Raw genomic sequence first — 22,249 nt, 5'->3', positions numbered from 1 at the left:
CGGTGGCGGTGGAACTGGTGGATGCGCGAGACTGATCGCGGGCGCCGTTGGAGGCGGAGGCGGAGGTGGTGAACCGCGTACCAATTTCGGCCTCTGCGCCGCGGATATGTTCGCCAGGAGACTTTGAAAGGACGCGGCCGACGTGTAAGGCAGAGGCATTCCAGGTGGTAGCAAATGTGGCGGCGCGCGATGATAGGGATGAGCGGCGTAACTACCGGGAAGGACCGGTCCGTGACCCAAAGGTGGGTAACGAAATGCGTCGTAGGGTTTCCTCAGGGGAAACGTGCCCAGGTGGGCGAAAGGGTTCGGCAAGGTCGGCGCGACGACCGCCGATGGTGGTGGCGCACCTGATCCCAAGTACGGATTGTACGGATGTGCCTGAGGCCCAACCTTCTCCTGTTTCCGCCACTTTGCGCGTCGATTCTGAAACCAAACCTGTAACCAAACGGCGTATTTTATTCTCTCACCTTTTTCTTCGTCCTCCATCTTTGTCTTTATACAGACTGTTCCTCTTAAACGTTTAAACGCTACCGAACAATCTACGATAATGACGATTTTTCTACGCTCGTTACCTTTTTTCTTTTCTCCCCCTCCCCCCCTCTCTCACTCTCTGAAACCGATCTACCTCTGAGTATGTCTATTTTTGGAATATCGTCCGTTGTTTCGTCGATGCGTTTCAAGGAACCAGGTCGAAGGACGAAGAACCGAGGAACGATCGAAAGAATCGATTTCAAGTCCGGTTTCAGGAAACCTATTCATCCGATTCCGGGTCGGAAAGCAAATACTACTTCGTTCTCTGAAAGTTGTTGGCGAACCGTGGAAGTGCGAATTCTGGTTAACGCGACGTATTCTCCCTTTTTCAGGAAACTCGCGGTGTATCATTATTGTCGAGGATGGAAGGAAACCGACGATCGCTGCGAGGCAGAGCCAGTGATCTTTGTCCGTTCGTTCCTTTCTCTTTCCCTTCTCGCCTCTATTCCTCCATCGGCCTATCCAGTCCCTTGTGTTTTTTTTCTTCAAAATTAACGAAATATCGGCCATCGTAAAACCGTTAGCTGGCATTCCTCTGGCCCATTGTTACCATCCCAAAAATTCGAAACCCGAGGAAGATCCGCTAGACGAGTAAAAATTGAACGTCGGTTCTTCTCGCGAGAAACAACGGAAATCAAATCACATTCGTTCTTCCTACACCGAGCAACGATTTTTCAAGGGAACGGAGGGGCCTTCGGGAGCGTGTAAACTGTATCGAACAAACGATTACGAATGAAACAAATATCGTTCGTGATGCGTCGACCATTGGAGCGCATTCCATCGCGAAGGTTCCTCGAAGACTCGAGCTCTAATCAGTTCAACGGAAGCTCTCCTCCCTCGTCTTCCCTGCTCGCAATCCCCTTCTCTTCCCAGAGTCCTTTCTTCTTTCTTTTTTCCTCCCCCCGTTTCTTTAACGGACTTTAATTCCGCAGTCTCCTTTTCGGTTGTTAGGTCGATTTCGTGTGTCGTGCTTCGAACACGAACACGCGTATATACGTCGGATTTCACGTTATCGTGGAGAAGCCTCGCAGAAACGAGACAAACGGTTCCACTCGAACAAATTGCCTTCATATATCTCGTGACAGAACGTAATGACGACGACCCAACGTGGTTCGATAATCGCGAGCTTTGTACTAAACATCTGCTCGTTTCTGCAAGACGACGAATCCACGAAGATACTTTGTACGCGTTCGTTTCGTAACCACGACGCGATTCAAGTTCGAGTAGAAAACTTTACGAAGCAATTTGTTTCGAAGTACGGTTTTATAGGCTTAGCGACACGCGACAAATTATCTTTGACGATTGTTTGCCCAACTCGGTTCGGGGATTCTTCGTTCCATTGGAAAATACCTCGTCTTGAGGTGGTAGGAAGATTCTTCCACGTGGATATTTTTATTCTCGGCTAGGAAATCAAAAGAACCGCCGGAACGTGTAGACCGTAGACACTCCCAGTACAATCGGCGACGATGGAGCCTCGTCATTGCATAGGCAAGGCAATGGGATCGATGGAAGGATATTTCGGGATGACTTAGCGATTCGAAAATCGATTCGATCGATCGTTCGACGCGAGGAAAGTATTCTGTGACTCGTGAGATTATGGATCATGTAGACTACCAAACTAATCGTTTTCCCCTTTCCCCTTCATTTTTTCTTTTCTTTTTTTTGTTCCCTCGAAAGTTTCGATCTCACTTACATGATATTACACGCACTAGAAAAACGAGTGGCAACTTCTGTGAGTGACGTTTTCTTTCTATCGAATTCTCGGTTAATCGAGAACGAACGAGACCGAGTAATATGTACATCGGTTAGAAGGATTACGTAACGCGAACTGGTATATTCGGTCATGGAACACGAGAGAAAGAAAACGAGAATACGAGAGTGGAATAGGAAGAGAAGAGAACGAAACGCGTGTGTTCCACGGGTGATTCGAACGATCGGACAGACACAGTGGAACATGCAAAGTCGTTGCTAGGCGTATGGAGAGTTAAAGGTGACGGGGTGTGGGGGGTCGGGTGCCAGGACCCCCCACAGCGAGCAGGATTGCCCCCAGCAGGGAGCTAAACATCCGACTTGTGGCTTTTAAAACAAAACGTAACCACGATTCGCCGCCGGAACCTAGTCGTTTCGTGCTTAATCGTGCCGCATTAATTACGCGGACGCCGGCTACATTCTCTCTCTATCTCTCCCCCTTTCAACGGTTCTCTTGCTTCTATCCCTAGCCGCGGCACCACGAGCACTTCCTCAAACGAAAAACCTTCCTCCTTAAATAATTATACTCTACGATAGACCAGGAATTAATACTCTCTGGAATATTTCTCAATGCGTCTACGAGAACATAGATCAAAATTGCTGTTCAACACGGACGACGTGTTAGTTAAACTAACGTTGATTGAATATTTGGATAGATGTATACGTATGTTCGCATGTATTTGGACACCTCGAGTATACATATTACAAGATGTACTTTAGACGACTTATTTCTTTGGTCTAATGTCGGTCTTTGGTCTCGATCGAATTACACCAGGTGTCCAAATACTTACGGGGTGTAAGTGCATGTTTTTCGACGAGCAAGCAACGCCTTAGACAAACGAGAGGCGTGTACAAGTTCCGGCGGATTCTTGAAAATGGTTAGCACAGTAGCGAAGTTCCCGATACCGTAGCATTCGTTTAATAGCGATTCTCGTGGCGTGTGCTCGTATAATGACTTTAAACTCGAAATAAATCGTCGATTTGCAGTGGATGGAGACATATTTGCAAGTATAATGAAAAGTACCGAGCGTGGACTTCCATGGGGCAAGAGAGACGCGTATAAATGCGCGCTGTGCGTTTAAGAAAGACGAAAAAAGTGTGCCGAGAAAAGAGGAGACCGCTATATAAGGAACGTTCGAGTGGCGAACTGGAAAAGGGCGAGACCGAGTAAATACCGAGAATAAATTAAACTAATTGAGCGAATTAGTCGGTTGTTCGAGCACCGAACTTCTACGGACGCATTCTGCTTGCCAACGTGACGCGCGCCGTTGTCACGCAGACGATTACCGGACGATACTCTCGCCCTCTGTTCTTGACAGCTCGTGTTCTTTCCGTTTATCGCGACTGCGAGGTAGTTCGTCATTCTAGTAAATCCTACACACGGTATACTCAATTACGTTGTTATCAGAATTATCGGGGGAAAAATATTAATATCGTTACTACGATTTTACAAAAGTCATAAGTTGCAAGTTATCAATATCGACAAGCTCTTTTGCATAACGATCATCGAACGAATAAACGTTTCAAACGACATTTTATTCGAAATTCATTGATATTATTTTAGAGTAAGAAAATAGAGGAGAAAATGACGTACGATTTACTAACCTGTATTCGTGCTTCCGTAAGACCGATCTTCATCGCTAATTCTTCCCTGGAAGCAAAAAAAAAAAAAGGAGATAGAAATTGCAAGGTTAGCGAAGTGATATATAACGTGGCCGGATAATTACGAGCGTATGCCGCATTAAATTGTATACTTTTAAGAAAATTAAGACGTTAAACGTATGGCGATCGTGTCGTGAATGATTGTAGTAAAGAGACTAAGAAATCTCCGTAACAGAAGTAATCGTACGTTAATTAAACTAATTAGAATGCTAGTAAGATATCAATTAATTGCATTAAATCTTCCAACACACTTGTTTTTCAATTCGATTGCCATTCGCATAAATTAATGTGACGAGTGTAACGCATTGTAGCACAACATTTTCATAATTATTCACTATTGCCCGGATAGATTGTATCTTGGTCTTACATACATACATATTTAACGAAGCTGCATGTGTGTGCAATTCTGTTTATCGACGTTATTACGCGCATATCATTATTTACTATAAATTAAATGATTATTAGCCTCATAAAATGATCGTAAAGTACAACTGTTTATGTAACAAAATTGTCCGTACTTCCGCAAAGAAACGAACGATCAGTAGGCATCTTCCTCTCTCTCTCTCTCTCTCTCTCTCTCTCTCTCTCTCTTTATCTTCATGTTTCTACAACAATATTTTTTCTTCGGTCTTCCTTTTTCCTTTTGCTATCGATTCCATGAACTCGTCTATCACGTGATCGTGAAGCAAAAGTCGAAGAAATAACCGATCGATATAACCGTGTGTTGCGCGTCGTTCGAACAAAGCAAAACAAAATTCCGGAAGCCTTTCGTTTCTCGATCTGTAGGGTTTTTGCAGGTTCGAAAAGGATTGACCAGCGATTACGGATCGGTGTCCGAGGCAAAAGCGAATCTCGCAACGGCTGTCTCGCTAGACGGCCTGCGGGGTTTCTCATCTCGCACGCAAATTGCCCAGATGTTCCACGAAATCGCAAGGAAATCTCGGTGATTATATCGCGCACAGAAGCTGCTGCTGCCCCTCTTACATTTCGATCAGCTTCGCTTCAATTTCGTGTTTAGGCGCATTTGAGTACACGAGCTTCGTTTCAGTTAGTTCCCGCCCGAAATTACAGGCAGTTTCGGGCGAATCGTCCAAGATCGACTGCTCTGATTTATACCGTTTTTATCATCGCGTTTCTTCTTTTCACCTCTACCGGATATAACGTAGAATCACCCATCCGTTTTATTGGAAATGAAATCGGGTCAGTACATCTATACGACGATATTCCACGCAGTAGATTGGTATTGGAACTTTGCTCGTTTTAACATATTGCGATATATGTTTCGATCGCACAATCTCAGGCAAAGTTGCCCGTAATATCGATTTCTACGAACGGCGAACCAAGGGAAAATGTTAATGAAAAACGTGTGAATAAAGACCGGTTATTTAATACTCTCGTTCCCATCCACGATCGGTATTAAAGATCCTACGTAAAATCGGTGTCTCGGCAGAGTCCTGAAGAACGCTCGAGATCCCAGCGAGCACCTTGGCCTGCGAGTAATAATGATTTAGCCTTTCCCTTTTTCTCTACGGCACACTCACGAACGTCCTTCTGGATTTAATAAGATCACGAAATTTCGCGGTTAGACGGGCGTCCCTAATTACAACCGCCGTTCACTGCGACTCGGTTATCCTCGATTCGCGTATCGTTATTATTACGTATCTCCCCTTCTTCGATGTCCTTGCCATGGGAAATGTGCTAGTTGCTAGTACTCTGGGAGGCGCACACAGCGTCTCAGATTAGTCGTACGTTCGAGTTAACGGGCTTGTGCAACTTCTTTCACAAATCCTCCGTGCAATTTATCGCTGTGTATTTTTTTAACAGGCTCATCCATCTCCGACCTGAACGAGCGTGCGCGATGACGTCAGGTATATTTGTATCGTAAAAGTGCTGGTTTCCTTCATCGAGGTTAAAACTCGTGTTAATACCGTTGGCGATCGTGCGAACGAGACGTGTACGAACGTAAGAGAGGAAGTAAAACGTTCGAGTTTCCTTACGATAGGACGCGATGTTGATGCAACAGGCAACCGGCCGCAATCAACTTCGGAACCAATGCGAGAACGGAACTGCTATTTCGCAATCTCATCGTGATAGAACAAGCGCTCTCCATCAAAGCAGCCGCTAAGCGGATTAAACGCGAGCTTCTCTGCAATCATTCTCGCCTCGACTCCACTCCGGTCGTTCCGTTCTTCTTTTTCTTTTTTTTTTTTCAGATCCTTGTTTCTCTCTCTTAAAAAAACTCACCGTAACGTATGCAACAATTTTTTCAACGAAATCGCGGGGACCGATTTTCTCGCGTTACACTCGCGATTTTTCCCCGAGGCATTTGTCCGATCTCGTTACGTTGCTCGTTTCGCTTCATTAATATTTTATGTTTTTCTGGGACGAATAATGAATAAATATCGCGAAGCTAGATAAAAGATTAGAACTAATGCAAAATTACGATGTCTGACGCGAAGTATAAAACAAATTTTTTTTCCTCGACTCAAGTACACGTGTGATTTTGTAACGATTCAATGCGATATCGTGTACGTTCGCTTCGTACGTGTTTCTCTATGGATCTGGTATACGCGTTCGAACGAAGAGGAAAATGATAGGTGGCGTACGCGATCAAGGCGAGGCGAGAAAGGGATGGATAATGAAACCATGACTGGGAGGAAGGAAGAGAGAGATATGGAATCGCGCGAGTGGCGTGTGGCGATATAGTCATGAGAGGCTTGGCGCGCGAGTAATTCGAGTAATTGCCGGACAATTACATTATCTAATTAACCTCGGAGGTTGAATTAGCTAGCCGCTGTGCACTGGCGAGTTCGTGATTGTCGCTCCTGTGACGCAACCTTGATCGTTATTGTTTAACATTGTCGCCGTCCGCGATCGGGCGATCAATCGATTCACGGAAATTCGAAAGTTAAGATAAAATTGTCCTTTATTGTTTATTATTATCGTTCCTTTTATGACGCGTAGGCATCCGACAAACCATGCAATCACGTTGCGCGATTGTGCGATCGGTCGTTCCAACCTCGTGAGTCTCTTCCTCTTCCTCGTTTCGCTCCATCCTTTGCTTTGTCCGTCTTTTTTTCATTGGCAACCGGATATCAATCAAACGATGGCTCGAGCGTACTCAAATTGCCAGGACACGTGCATCGCGATGCGTTCGGCGCGGCGCTCGATGATTTTACGCTGCCGCGAAGGAAGGTACAGAATGTGCCAGATCTGTGTCGTGCAAGACGATAGAAAAGCTGGTAGCTACGAGGTAATATCCGTGCATAATGCGATGCAATCCATCTCCGCTCTAACGATCGGGTTGGTCAACGAACAACCCTTGGAATTTGCCATTAATCTCGGTATAAATCATACGTCTCGACTGCTGCTAGAATGTTGTGTTCGAAACGGCAATTACCGATGGAATGACACGGCATTACGGACTATTTCGACGGTAGCGTGGCAGTCGCTTTCCTAAGAAAAGCATAGCACGGAAATTAATTTGCCGTAATCGTAATAACGGAAACGGGATGTTCCGAAATTAAAGTCTCGCGGTGCAGGTAAACCATCGAAATTCACCTGCGTTTTCGTCTCGATTTGACCGCTTTGATCGCGTTAGGTGGAGACGGGATGGAAACAGAGACATAGACAGACAGATAGATAGATAGATGAAGAAAGAGAAAGAGAAAGAGAGACGGAGAAAGAGAGAAAGAGAGAGAAAGAGAAAACAAAGTCGGCAGTCGGTCGCGTAATGCGTGCGAAATGCGTGCGTAATATGTGCTTAACACGCGTACGCCGTGAAGGGCCAATTACCGATTAGCTACACTGTCGTCGATCGAATCGCGAACGAGTCTCTCTAGAAGCCTCCGACGTCCGTTCCTTTCGAACGCTTCGGCTGCGAATCGTGGAAAAGAAGATGGGTCGGTCGGGTAGGAAGTTCTCGCAAAAAGTTCGGTTCTGCGATTAAAGCGAAAAAGCAGAAAAAAGGATTAAGCGCAACGGGATCGTCGATTACGCTCGCATAACGAAACGAACAATAAGAGAAGCAGCGAAAATTAGAGAGGACGACCGCGGCGTTGATTTTCGAGCGTGGAGTCGTTCTAATTAGCGATCACAGGGCCACTAATCTCATTTGCCAAGAAACGAATAACGGAACGAAGAGGCTGGCGGTATTTCTAATCGGGAGCATGACTCGTCGGTCGATTAATGACAGAAGTTACAAGCCGGGACAGGGTATAGAGGAAAGGTGGGAGAGAAGGGTGGAGAGGTGGGCAGGGACGAAGAGAAGGACAGGATCGAGAAGGTAGCCAGAGATCCGTGGAACTGGTTCCGTTCCACGGATCACTGGAAACAATCATCCTTATTAAACTCACCACCGACCCACCCCACGGATATAAAGGTATTCTTCGGAATGATTTACCGAGAACCGTGTTCTGCCCTTTCTGAAACAGGTGGATCCTTTGAAACCGCGTTTCGAACCAACGATAAATTTTATAAGTGAAACTGCAGCTGTATATACGACCCGGCCTTCTTTTTCTTTTTCATTTGTATCTTCGTTTTCGTCCTAGAAGTTTATTCGCGATAAAAACAACGAAGAGAAGCCAGAGGAGGAGGCGGAGAAACAAAAATGAAAACCAATAGCGAGCTCTTCTGTCCGGTAAGAGAAGAGAGTTCTGTCGGATGATTAGTCGAGGCACGGTAGCTCGAGCCACACGATTCTAATCTAAATTAGATCTTAAGAGCTCGTAAAAGTAAGTGGCTGCGTTTGAAGGCTTACAACATCCTCGCGTATCTAGATATTTCATCGTACAGATTTCTTTGACCTCGTTGATCGGGACAATTCGATCGGTCGAGACGTTCGACGATCGATCGACATTTTAAAGCCACGCACGTTCACCAAGCGCTTTTCCATTTTGATGAAAATTGCGTAGAGAGAAGGCAATCGGCAATGGGATCGGAGTAGCTTTCGATAGAACCAATCGCGTACGCTCCTTCGTAAAAGCAGCTAATGAATATGCATCGCGATCGAGCGAGGCTTACCCCCTCTCGGTCAGCTAGTCAATAAACCTAAGCGACCATAAAATCCAATTAGTGTGAAATTAATACTCCAACACGGTATCGAGAGAGGAGAAGCAAGAAACGTACGACCGAGGTAGGGATTAATTTATATGAAAACGGCAAAAAGATATGGCACGACTTGACGCGAAGAGGAAATGATCCACGATTACGAAACTGTGGATTACGCTGGCAAGGCGAAATTACGTACAAAAATTGATCGATTTCTTTATCGAGCCACGCCATCTATTCGCCGCGCTCTCCTCGGAAATTGCAAAATTAACCTTACCATCGGTGTTTTCCGAAGAAAGCAAAAGTGGTCGGGAGTCGTCGTCGGAGAGGAGCGGATCAGACACGGGTTTCACGTCGTCGAGATGCCACAGACATTAGGCTTTATCTCGAGACGCGAGCCTGGACTTGGAATTTTTCGATAAGCAGTCGGGTCCACTCGTCTGTCCGGCACGGCCATAATAAGATAGCCGTTGAAATTTTTACTCAAAGTATCCATGCGTTACGGCTGCCAAATATTCGTTGCACGACTGCTAAATATTTCGTTGCATCGTTGTTGTACGCTGTTTGTCAACGCGTCTGCAGTCTGCATACGTCTCAACCAGCGAACTCTTTCTCCGTTTCGAGCTGTGAATTCGTAGCGAATTTTAATCGCGCGTCTATTCTATCAATGGAACACCTTAGCTGTATACCTGTACACTCGCTCTTCTGCATATCCCCTGTTGGTTAATTACGAGAACCCATACCCTGGCCGCAGGACTGGACCTATTACGAGCGATTACACCGCTATTAGTTACCTACCGGGTGTTCCAGGCTATGAAAGAAGCTACAGAGAAAAAGGAGATGAAAGAAAAAGCTACTCGGATAGATTGCGCTACAGTCCGTTGCCGACACGTTACTCTATGCAACTGGATCCAACAGCCGGGAACTTAATAACGCGAATCCATGGTTTTGACGCGGCGCAATAGAATTTACAAGAGGATACACGCTAACGGGAAAAGTAGATGATCGATGGGTGCGTATATACCGTTTCCCTGAATCGATAGATCTCGCGAGCTTTCCCGGATTCCGCTAACAACCTCGTCGATCATGCATCATCGTGAGAATTAGGATTTTTCTAGTATCGCGTTTCATCGTATATCTCGAGTTACTCTTTTCGCTGTTTCGAGAACGCTGCGCATATAAATCATTCGAGGAAAAAGTATGACGGAAAGATTACGCAGAGAATTTTACTAACAATAGGTCGTTCGATATTCCGCAAGATATACGTCACGAGCAAGACACCCGGGTTTGTTTTACGACCACGTCCAAGGTCTACCTGTACATCGTAAATTCGTTCGACTATGGAATCCATTAAAAAGCAGATTTTCGAATAGAAGGATAAATCGTTGCTAAGGATCGTAATTTCGCTTGAAACGATTCCGTAAACGTTGGTGAAAAGCGCACGGGAGTCGCTGGTCACGAAATATTTCGGCTCGATAGCAGCTAATAGCTGGCGCTGCAACTTCTTGCCGTATCTTGATCCCGTTACACGGGAAACCTGGCGAACGCGATTAGACATCTCCTGTATCGTCTAGAGTAGCCTAGACCTCCAGGAAGGACACGAGCTTCTTATCAGCCGTAACAGACGGTCCCGGACGCTTACCGAAGAAGGACAATTTGGATAGGAAACACGTCAGGGATTCCATATTTTCGAGCTCGTAGATATTAGACGATAGCGCTTCCGCATTTTCGCTGGCAACGCTACTTTGGAAGAACAGCATTGCGTGTATCGGTTTTACTGGACTTACCTGGTGAACACGTCGGGATAATGAGTTCTCGAGAAAGCTTTCTCGAGTTCCTCCAATTGGAAGCTGGTGAAGGTAGTCCTATATCTGCGTTGTTTCCTTTTCGGTGCAAAGTCGTCGACCTCGGTTTCACTTTCAGGGCTGGTCGGCGCTGCTCTAGGGTGGTTGCTCTCTTCCTCGGTCCTCACCTCTTCCGTAGAGATTCCCATCTGAGTAGATTGAGGTGTCGTCGTAGTAGGTGGCGGTACCGATTGTTGTTGGTGAGCTTGTTGGCTCACCTGTTGTAGGCTCACCTGAGTCAGCTGGCTCGAGCTACTCGTGCTGCTCGCAGGACTTGTCTGCGGGACAGCGTGCTCGCCGCCACCGCCGCCTCCTCCTCCTCCTCCTCGTATCGAATGATCTGCGATCAGAAAGTTGTCTTTATTCGTGGATCACCCTGTCACTTGATTATCAGAGACCCGCTCCATCTTCACATGCAAAGTCAGTGAAAGTTATTTTCCAATGAATTGCGACCGTTGCAATTGAATTTAACGGGCAACATGTACACGTTCGTGTCGAGTTATCGGTGTTTTAAACTGGATTCTCCGACTGGATAGGGAAATCCTGTTGGTTTAGCTTCCGTCGCAGACGAGCTTCTTGCGAGCCGCTGCAATTTCTTTAGTTCGAATCGCGTTTTTTACCGTCGTTGATTTCGATAGAAGGCACCGTTAAAAGGTGGAGAAATCCCTAATGGAAATTGCGAGTGCTCCAACCATTCACCTAGCATCAATGTCAGCCACTGTACCTTCATAGAACTAGAATCACATATATGACGCACGATATAGGTTATTTCAAAAGTGCGTCGGCAAACCGAGCGGACAGGCGGCGTTCGCGACCATCGACAAGAACAGACGCGTGAAATTAAAAAGAATCGCGTAATTAGAAGATACGGTTATCAAGGTGTCGCCGATATTAGTTAAACGATGATCGTTCACCACTCGAGATCGGTCAGTTGTTTTTGAATCGGATTATATGTACGACCACGCGGACACGCAGAGACGGAGACACCGAGACAGAGGGATACGGAGAAGGACAGAGCTATCGTTCCTTTCACCGACCTTGCTGCATTAATGATCCCTACAAGCCCACACTTCGGCACGTTCGATGCTGTGAGTGATCATGTAACAGCGTTCGATTTGCTTGTAACGACCAGAATCATTTTCACGCGCGATCGATACATGGACATAGCAGCCGAAGCATCCTACCGCGTGCTTACAAGCTGCTACTGATAATTCTCATTCGTAATTTGCAATGGTATTTTACTGCTCGGACCGGTTTTCGGTGCTTAATAAATTTCGTCAAGTTCGTTTGCCACTTGATTCGATATTATTGAAATCTCGTCGTTCCAACAGATAGTTGGAAACTCACGGATCGTTGTTATTATCAGGTGTACACTGTAAACGCGAATCGATGTAGAATTTAAAAAGTCGAAAGAGAATTTGATTTTTGGCCATTCGATACGATAGCTCGAAATCAAAGTCGTGGAAGCAAGAGCAAGGCACGGCACGCGGCCAGCCAGAGGAAAGAGAAGGAAAAAAAGGATAGACCAAAGCGGTTTGTGCAGGCTTTAGCAGCTGTTTTTATTTGGGCCGATTTATCGGAAATGAGTTTATAATGCAGGTAGCCTGAACGTAATGCGAACGATAAGCGAGATCTAAGGCTGGCAAAGTTTCCTTTTCATTTTTATTAGCTTTCGCCATAAACATCGAATGCGCGTAGCATCGTACATACAGGTTCGTGTTGTGGCTGCTCGCAGATAGAGAAGGAGAGTAAGAGAGGAACGCGTAGGTAGCCTTTTACATTATAATAGCATTAATGGGCTCGAAGCCGCACTTAATGCTCGTTCGTTCGTTGGCCAGTTCGCTTCGTTATTAACTGAAAATTACCGAAACCGAAATCTAATTCGCGTAAACACTGTAATTTCACGGAGGGAGGAAGCGACTGTTCGTGGCCGGCGCGCAAACTCGAGATTCCCCCGACTCGAGAGAGAAGCCCTCGCGTTCAGCTTCCCCAACGAACCCAGCAGAGTCTTCGTCGACAGACTCGTTTCTTTTCCACATTTTTATCAGTTTTCCGGTCTAATTTTGATTTTCGAATTAAAAGAGAAACCGGAATAACCGGTACTCGAAGAAGGAAAAGTTCGCTGGATCGACGATCGATTCGTTTGGTGCCTTTTTCTAATTGTCTCGTTATTAATTCATCGTTCGTATTAAAAAATTTGCAATGTTAATTCGTATCCACTCGGTCAATTGCGAATAGTTACAGCGTATAGCAAATAGCCGATTAGATGCGTCACGCTCGATTAGATGGTTCAGATAGAATGATTTCCCGGAGAGCGGTTTGAAAATCTTGCTAGTCATATTTGTATTTTCTGTTCGTCATTTCTGTCATATTTACACTCTACTAAGAGCCTTGCACGTGTTTGAAACAGTCAACTTCTATACATGTATACACATTCATTTGGTACATTACGTGTTCTGTGTATATACGATCGCGATTTATGGGCATACAAATTAGCGCGGCGTAATAAACTAATTAGCCGACTCATTGAGGCCGCGTATATTTCTCGCGGATGCGTTATAATAGGCGTACAGTACGTTGGAACGATGATCTTCAGTTACCAACTTCTCGAGAATTTTCCACGATTTTCTATCGCGATCCCTTACATCCGCGTAAAAACCTGCGTCTCTTCGCACGATAGTATGTATCGCGCGATGCGACTGTTCTTCGCGCGAATCCAACTTTGCAAAAAGCGTAACAGATCAACTACGTAAATAAGGGGGCGTACGGATGAAAAATTCGCGACGAGCGAGCGGCATGAATGAAACGATAGAGCTATTTACAGCGCAGAAAATCATCGTTATTCCGAAGAGTGCGTTGATGCGTACGAATCAGGGAATCGAGACGTCGGCGTACCGGGACGCGTTACATCGAAGGAGATGTTTTTGCATCGAATCATACTTGCAAATTCTCGCTAATAGACGCATCAATGCATCCTGTGACAAGAACCGGCGACGGTTGAACGTGTTCGATTTCTCGGCACGATAATAACAAGCAATTACGAATTATCGGCAATCCTTTGTAGCCGCTGGCTGCTCACGCGATAGCGCTCCCGATAACCGCTGATATTTACCTTCCGGATGCAGGTTACGCCCGCACATGCGTTTTAAGCTTTCCAGCTGAATTAATTAGCCCGTATAATACATCGACTGGCCGATAGTAATTGCAACAATGAAGAGGTTCGCGCAGAAGTATTAAAAGATGTAAAAGGGGAGATGAGGCGAGGCGAACGCTCAAGCCGTGTCGATGCGAGGCGTGGCGAGGCGAGACGAGGCAAAGAAAAGAGGGACGAGTGAGCCGAGTCCCTGTTATAACCGCTTATATATATATATTTATATACACACATATATATACACATATATATACATATATATACACACACACACACACACACATGTGTTACCTCTGTATTATCTACCTACCTAACGCTGCACACTACGAGAATTATCTTACACTGGATCGTAAGGAGTAATTAAGTTGGTAACAACGAATTTTTCTTATTTCTCTTATTCGCGTCCAATGGGTGTCGAACTGGCGAGAGTTTCCCATGGAACATCTGCGACGATATACGCCATTCGAATTCGAACAGGGAAACGATCGACGATGCCAGCGGTTATACCGTAATTATCGTAAGTTTATTCTCAACATGCAATAACGTTTAATTAGATCGTTAATGGATCGAATTTCACAGTTGGATGTTCTCGAACTTCGTTACATCATTAATCCGATCGCGTAACGAACAACCGAAACATCGACGATTCTTTTGTAATATCGTCTCTCAGTAACCGTGAATTATCACGATTCGCTATTCGGTTTTAACGTTATAAATCGGTTTGATTTCTCGCAGATCGTTGAAAGAAGACCAGGAGTTTGATCTTACGTAAGAACGACTACGTTTTTTCTCGTTTGATAAGACGTCGTACGAAAGTATTCGATAGAAAAGAGCGCAATTTTCTGCCGTAATAAAGGAAACGATGTTCGTAACCGTTGCTCTTGCTGGGTAATAAAGCATTTCCAGCGATTAAACGATGAACGCACGAAGTTGTATGCATTCGTTGTTAGATGCGTAATAAGTCGGTAGACAATTGCTTTCCAGTAATTAACTCTACCGCGAGAACGATACCATTTTATTTATCTGGGCAAGAATCGCGTAACATATTTTTAGTGTTTCTAGTTGTAATAAAACGCGATCTCGTTTTACGACTCGAGCGAACGATTCAATTTGCGGGCACACGCGATTTATTCCGACTCAACCTTCCATCAAATTGTAGGTACGCGTGATCGTTACCAGACTTACATTATATACGCGAAACGATTAAAAAATTAGCCGCGCGCTACCTCTATCTCTGCTCGTTTGAGGTAAATCCAACGATAATTACGTGGCGCGTTGGTTAATTCCTGGAACGCGGTGTGTTGTAACGTTGATCGTGCGTTTCGTTCTTCCCGACTCTGATGAAAATCTCGAGACGGCACGACTATAATTTGCAAATTACTCCATTAGACGTGGAGTAAGCTGGATTAACGATTGAAGTCCGTAAAATCAATTAACGATAGAGAGATAGCGTTGAAATAATTTGTCGACGTCAGGAAAATTGGATGATCATCGATCATTCGGATATCAAAGGAACCTCTTGCTCGCGAGAGACAGAGAGAGAGAGAGAGAGAGAGGGAGGGAGTCTATGTCCCGAACTGGCGAATAAAAGCGAAGCCCAGCAGTACGTGCTGGTTTATCCGTTTTGCTGGCCGCGTACTGCCTGTTAAATCGTACCGTTCCGCTCGTATTTCGAGCCGAAAGGAGGATGTTAATGATTCTCGTAGACGATAATCGGACACGTGTAATGGCTGTGAGCGATATTTTTGTTCGATCCACGCTCCGCCACTCGGCGTACGCGTTTCGTTACAAATTGCGTGTAATATATTAATGCTTAACGAGAGGCAAGGTGATCTTTGAACCGAGCAAAAAATTCGAGTGAGACGCGATGGTATGTCGTAAAGACGAGACGTCATAGAATCGACGCATGGTAAAAGCGCGTTCGCGAACCTCTCGGAGCCTATCGGTGTTCGGATAATCGAGAATCGCGAGTCCTGGCCGATTCGACGAACGTAACTTTCTTTACGTCGATTGCTGATAATGATCTGCAGAGAGAGAGAGAGAGAAAGAGGGAGGGAGTCTATGTCCCGAACTGGCGAATAAAAGCGAAGCCCAGCAGTACGTGCTGGTTTATCCGTTTTGCTGGCCGCGTACTGCCTGTTAAATCGTACCGTTCCGCTCGTATTTCGAGCCGAAAGGAGGATGTTAATGATTCTCGTAGACGATAATCGGACACGTGTAATGGCTGTGAGCGATATTTTTGTTCGATCCACGCTCCGCCACTCGGCGTACGCGTTTCGTTACAAATTGCGTGTAATATATTAATGCTTAACGAGAGGCAAGGTGATCTTTGAACCGAGCAAAAAATTCGAGTGAGACGCGATGGTATGTCGTAAAGACGAGACGTCATAGAATCGACGCATGGTAAAAGCGCGTTCGCGAACCTCTCGGAGCCTATCGGTGTTCGGATAATCGAGAATCGCGAGTCCTGGCCGATTCGACGAACGTAACTTTCTTTACGTCGATTGCTGATAATGATCTGCAAACGATCATTAAGCCGATCCTGAAAGGTGCGTGGTACGCACGATAAATCACGCTGGCCACCGATGTGCAATTTACTAGCGCACTAACATAATTGCACGCATCCTAATCTACATCTAAATACACAGCTACGGGAACGCGTAGTTGGCTTGTCATAAATTGCCGATAGCGCCTCTCGTTTCTTATTACGATCGGTTCAATGAACTTTCATAGATCGTACGATGCGAATTACGCTGGAATCCTCCCAGCATAACAATCGGCTCCATTTTTCCCTACCGTTTATCGAATACCTTTCAAAGTATTTCCCTTAATCGTATTTGCCATATAATACGTACGTATATGTGTCGTATTTGTCGTTACGTGCATTAGTCTCTCGTCCTCGTAGCAGTTCCAAGAACAAGCTCATCCTTGCTTGAACAAAGCGAGACCGGACTCGGGCACCGTCGACAACGGCGATGACGACCGCGATGAAGATGGGCTAGGTTTGCCAGTAAAGAACACGCAACGGTGCATTCGTCGCTTTTTTTCTTTTTCTTTTTCCCTCGTCAGTATAGTCGCGACCAACGGATAGAACTTAAGTACAATTACAATTATTTACGGCAGTTAATTATCCGCAATGTCACCATTAATTACTAAATTGCAGCGTTGCTGCGCTTCCCCAGTTGGCGTATCACGGTCTTCATGCGTGGAAAATTGCGCGCATGCGAGGCGTTGAAAAAGTTTTATAGAAACCGATAATTACTCGCGGTACCGACGATAAATTTCAAACACAAGCACCGACTACTTGTAACCATGATCGCGTATTACTTAACCGATCGTAGCTGACGTGTAACAGAATCTGATGAATAATTATCACGGAGTCTCCTTCTTACGTTCGCAATGTAGATTCGAGTGGAACGTTTCAAACGCGAAACTCGAAGAACTTGGAAATTTAAGAAGCTCGGAGACCTTTCTAAATGGAAAAACTGGAGCAATTTCTAAATTGGAAAATTAAAGAATTTGGAATCGTGAAATTTAGGACGACACCAACCGCGTTGAACGGTCGATCGGCTGAACTATGTTAGTCAATAGGCATGTTTTAGTCATGAAATTAAGTTATCGCGTTTATCTTTTGGTATTATCTTCGGCCTTGTTCGCTATTCTTTCAGAGTTATTTTCCACAGAGTAAACATTTCGCGGTATTTGTGAATTAAGGTAATCGTTGGCGGATAGGTGGTGGTAGTGGATATGGTGGGACGATAGGTAACGCAAGCAAGAAAGAAAAGAAGACGCGCGTGCGAAACGGAGATAGGTATAAACGGTTGCGAAGAAGCGGGCGCAGGCTTGTTGATTAATGGCGGGTAATTATGTTTTTTGCCGTTCTTCTAATTGTTAATAATTGAACGTAATCGTAATGCCTTTTTAATCGCATTAGCTTGCGTCGTGTATTACGTAACGGAAAAAGAATCACCGACCGTGTTCGCTTGCCAGCTACAAATATCCACAACGACGACCACGAGGACATTTTCTACGGCGGAAGACCGTCATCGTCGTTGTCGTCCAGTTTTTTGACATCCGCGGAATTATAGCAGTTTATGATACAGGCGCTTAACTTATAGGACTAGCTGTGTGTTCGCAAGTACGCGGCCATCCACGATACACGTTAATTAACGTGACGGTAAAGGCGAACGTTTAAAAAGATAATGCTGTTATTCGGTAATGTCATTCTCGTTTGTTACCACGTTGAATGTAGCAGGAATTATTAGGTATAGTTTTGTGGCGGAAGTGCATTATTCGTCGCAACGTTTTTTTGTTCTCTCGAGAGAATAATAACAGCGTTGCGGGACGATGCACCGGGGCGCGAATAAAAGGACGGCTGTTTTGCATAATTGTTGAACCGTATACCGACGGTGTAATCAAGAAATGAGGCAGCTTTTTGGAAGCGGCCTGGCAAATTTCACCTTGTAAGTTCGATGCCGCCTCTCCGCAGACCGATCTTGGCCATTAACTGGAATCTCTTCTCGCATGAATAGCGCGGCCGCGAAAAAGAAATTGAAAACTTTATAACGCCAACAACCTTCGACAGGCTACAACGTGTTTGCAGTCAGGTCGTTCGCTCGTTCCTTCGTTTCCATTTACCAATATTATGATACTTTTCGACCGTCCGGTAAAATCAATCCACTTTCGTACCCGATATTTCCGTAATTAATACGAGCTCATAAATTATCGAGCAACTACAGAGGCCACTTCATTAAACGCGGCCAGCGGTTGCGCGCGCGCGCGCGCGCGCTATTGCCCGTAGAAACCGAGGAGGGAACGAGAAAGCGGTAATCAGGTTTTCTACCGGTTTTCCAAATCCACTTACGCATCGTTATGTCGCATACATCGTACGAAACGTTGTTTCTTTTCGCCGTGAATGAAGTCGTTTGATTTATGTACGACGGTTAAGGGCCGATTACTCTACCTCCGCGATACTTTATCTAGCTATCGATCATAGCCTCGGGATCTAGCCATATATCGTACAAGACAATGTACCACGTACCACCGTTCTTCGATCTTCTAATTTATCCCTGTTTCCCTCTCTAACTATTATTTCTGGCGAGTCACGGGCGACTCGATTAAACATCGAAACTCGAAAATTTCGGATCGCCAAGGTGAAAAAGTAAATAGACATAGGACGAGAGGAATCCACTAGTCACGAACATCGGATGACGTTGCAAGGTCTGAGAGTATAGACCATCTTCTCGCGGACTACCGGCACTTGGCGTACCATTGTTTTCGCCTTTCCAACGGAATTCTAATTAAGGAGATCGACAGATAGGCCAGAGGAGCGTGGCCTAGCGACTAGCGAGGCGAGCAGGGTTATTAGACTTTTTCTTTTTTCTTCCCTTGAACCGTTGCCGCGCTATGGAAGCGGCGTTTGAAGGAAGGGAGAAGGGTGACCGAGGTCTGCAATTATTATTCAATTTCCGTAACTGCACCTATCTTAACCCGATGTCACAATCGCGCAAGCCAGGTATCGCGTTGTTGCGTGCATCTTGTACACGTACGCCGCGCCGCGCCGTGCTACGTTTACGCTCAGCCTTTCCCTGTTCGAGTGTGTTGCGCGGTAGTAAACCGGTGGAAAAGAAGGAGTTGCCGCGCGTTGCAGAGGGTCACAATTAAAGCGCATTAGTGCACAGACCACACACTCGCGCAAGCAATTTTCGAGTCACCGCAGCACCTTGACATTCTTAGCGCCGTTCCCTTTACATCGCGCCGAGTCAGTTCCCTAGTCGTTCGCGTTACCTCTTCCTTTGTAAAGCGATATCGTCGCATTTTCAATATCATCTACGATCGTTAATCCGTTTCGTTTTCGATAGTTATTCCAATCTCTTACAGTCCCCATTTTCCACTCGATCGCATCTTTCTACTCTGCAAAAAATTCTCAGGTCTTTTTGTCCTTTGAAACAACGTTCAAGGATTGCATGGTAATTGTAATCGTAAACATAATGTTTTAGCGAATAGACGCTTGTAACACACACGTTGAAACCAACTCTTATCCGTCGCAAACACGATGAGATCGTAATCCATCAGCATCGTGGAAACGATCCACGGAGATGGCAACAAACTTCGATCGTTACTAACCACCAAAGCTATTGTGTGCAAGTCCCAAGATGCTCCGGTAGATACAGGAAACGGGCGAGTACCACAATTGTGTGTGTACCGCTCGATAAGGATCGTCGTGGCTACAGTCAGAGAATGGTAGTGGTGGTAGTTGTCATCGTTTGCGGCGACATGCGTCCTTTTAATCGCGTTCCGAAAGCCTGCCGAGCGCATCGAGGCGACAACCTGCATGACCCTTGCATTCTACGCGAGGTCCCGCGACAGCGGAATAATTAGTCAGGGTAGCCGTGAATCGTCGTTAAGTGTACACGACGCAGGATATCCTCTATAGCCGTAGTATACGCAGGTCGAGCGCGATCTCTGTCGTACACGCGTGTCTCTGGTACACACGCGCGACAATTAGATACGATCTTAGAATTGCCGTGCGAATCGTTTCTAGATAATTACGATGTAAAATTCCTGAACGAGCGTTCTCGACGAATCGTTTATCGGAAAAATATTTTTAGGCAGAAAACTCTGGTGGTCCGTGCTCGCGGTGGTTGATCGTGATCCGTAGAAATCGGCCGGACGTAGCAAAAATTCTCCCAACAACAGAAGTTTCCGATTCCAATTCCATCTCTCTGCCGCAGTTCCTTTTCTTTAATCTTCTCCCGCGGGCAACTTCTTCTCTCCTGCTTCGTGGAACCCGGGAGGATTAACCCGTCACAGATTCGGTGGAGGCCCAGGGACCAATTTAGCCTCTCTCTCTCCATTTCGGCCTGCCGGTGTCTTTCTCTCGTCGACAGGCCGCTCTACCACGGGCTTTCAACGAACCCGGGTGTCGGGTTCTCGGAGTTTCACGGTGGTTTTCGTGGCGCTATCCTACTGCTATCTGGAGCCACGGTAATGTGCTTGCCTTGTCCCCGATTAATCCGAGTCCTCAGGACCACTCTCGACTACAGATATGTGCACGTCCTTCGACAGTGGCGGTCAAAACGTCGCTTCGAATCTTTTTTCGTAGCCGGCCACCGCTGCACAGGAATTCAACGATCCTCGGGTGTACTTCGAATTTGCCGGATTTTCGGCACAGTGTAATTTTCTTCGTCGACGGGACAAACGACCGATTGCCATCGAACGCAGAACGATAGACCGCGGCGAGTTTCTCGATTTTTCCCCTCTTCCTCCCGTTTCCTCGTCCCTGCTAGTTTCTCCAGCTGCGGGTTATCCAGCATTTTCTAAATACGAACGCGTACAAGAGAAAGAGAGAGAGAGAGAGAGGGAGAGTTGGAGTTGGAGGAAGTACGAGGAAGGAGTTGGATCATCGAAACACGCCAGTTTCTACGACGGAGGTCCCCGAGGAGGAAGACGGTTATGGGTGCCGCGTCCTGCGGTGTCGCGTCGTTTTCGCCCCACCTCGTAGGATCATCGGATGTTATCTGTGACGTGGAATGTCGCCGTAGGTACGAAATACAAATAAGGTCTCATGGTGTCCACACTTCGAATTAGGATCGAGAACCTTTTTTTAGATGTTATCTGAGATTGGCGCACGCTGTGGAGCCACGTGCCCATTCGTAGCGACGCATTTTTCATTGGTGCCCGTCGAAAAGCTCTAATTAGTCGGTATGTTCCGAGACCAGATTCAAATTTGAATTTTCCCTTCTAATTTGGAGATTTAGAAAGTATCGTCGGTTGCGCGCAACGTAAAAACCAGCGAACATATAGAAATGGTGTAATTAAGTGATCGGCTTGATAAGTAACGCGTTGAACTCGAGCGTCCGTTTGTCAGAAGAGTTTTGCACCCGTGTAAAAACAAGCTGGCCGCATTATACTATGTAGGTAGTTTCCTCCGTTAATGCAAACGTCGATTGGCAACGTTCATCGAACATAGTCACGCGAGCAATTAGAGTAGAAGAAGTTTATTCCGGTCGCGATGCACGATTCTCCGTATCTTGACATTCCACGATGACTTCTGAGAATGCGATCGTTTAGCGGGCATATGGGAGCAATTCATCGAGACAACGCATTCCGCTGTCTAATCCGTTTAACATAAAGCCGCCGTCCTCGTCCCGCCTCTTCTTCTGCGCCTTTTTTTTTTACCAAAGAATCCGCGCGCGACGAGTCAATCCTCTCGGTCCCAGGGGAACGTTCGGTTCGCGACAACAGAAACCACCACCCGATG

General features: G+C 45.9%; 1 protein-coding gene across 3 annotated transcripts in view; it reads right to left on the bottom strand.

Annotated features, from left to right (window-relative positions):
* Positions 1–22,249, bottom strand: part of LOC100749065 (homeobox protein aristaless-like) — a 36,275-nt gene that overhangs the window by 2,905 nt on the left and 11,121 nt on the right. Inside the window, exons 2-6 of one of the 3 annotated variants that reach the window (XM_033324039.1) lie at positions 11,560–11,569; positions 11,069–11,175; positions 10,779–10,984; positions 3,886–3,931; positions 11–435 (exon numbers count right to left, since the gene is read on the bottom strand). In XM_033324039.1, the coding sequence (XP_033179930.1) occupies positions 11–435; positions 3,886–3,931; positions 10,779–10,984; positions 11,069–11,175; positions 11,560–11,569 (794 nt within the window). Of the gene's footprint in view, positions 1–10; positions 436–3,885; positions 3,932–10,778; positions 11,176–11,559; positions 11,570–16,818; positions 17,321–22,249 lie in introns of those variants that run through there. The other 2 variants (XM_033324038.1, XM_033324040.1) reach the window with 2 other exon arrangements.

Source organism: Bombus impatiens, unplaced genomic scaffold (genome assembly GCF_000188095.3).
Source record: "Bombus impatiens unplaced genomic scaffold, BIMP_2.2 scf_1445, whole genome shotgun sequence".
NCBI lineage: Eukaryota > Metazoa > Arthropoda > Insecta > Hymenoptera > Apidae > Bombus > Bombus impatiens.
The sequence above is the reverse complement of the archived record's forward strand: the minus strand, read 5'-3'. Positions and strand labels throughout refer to the sequence as shown.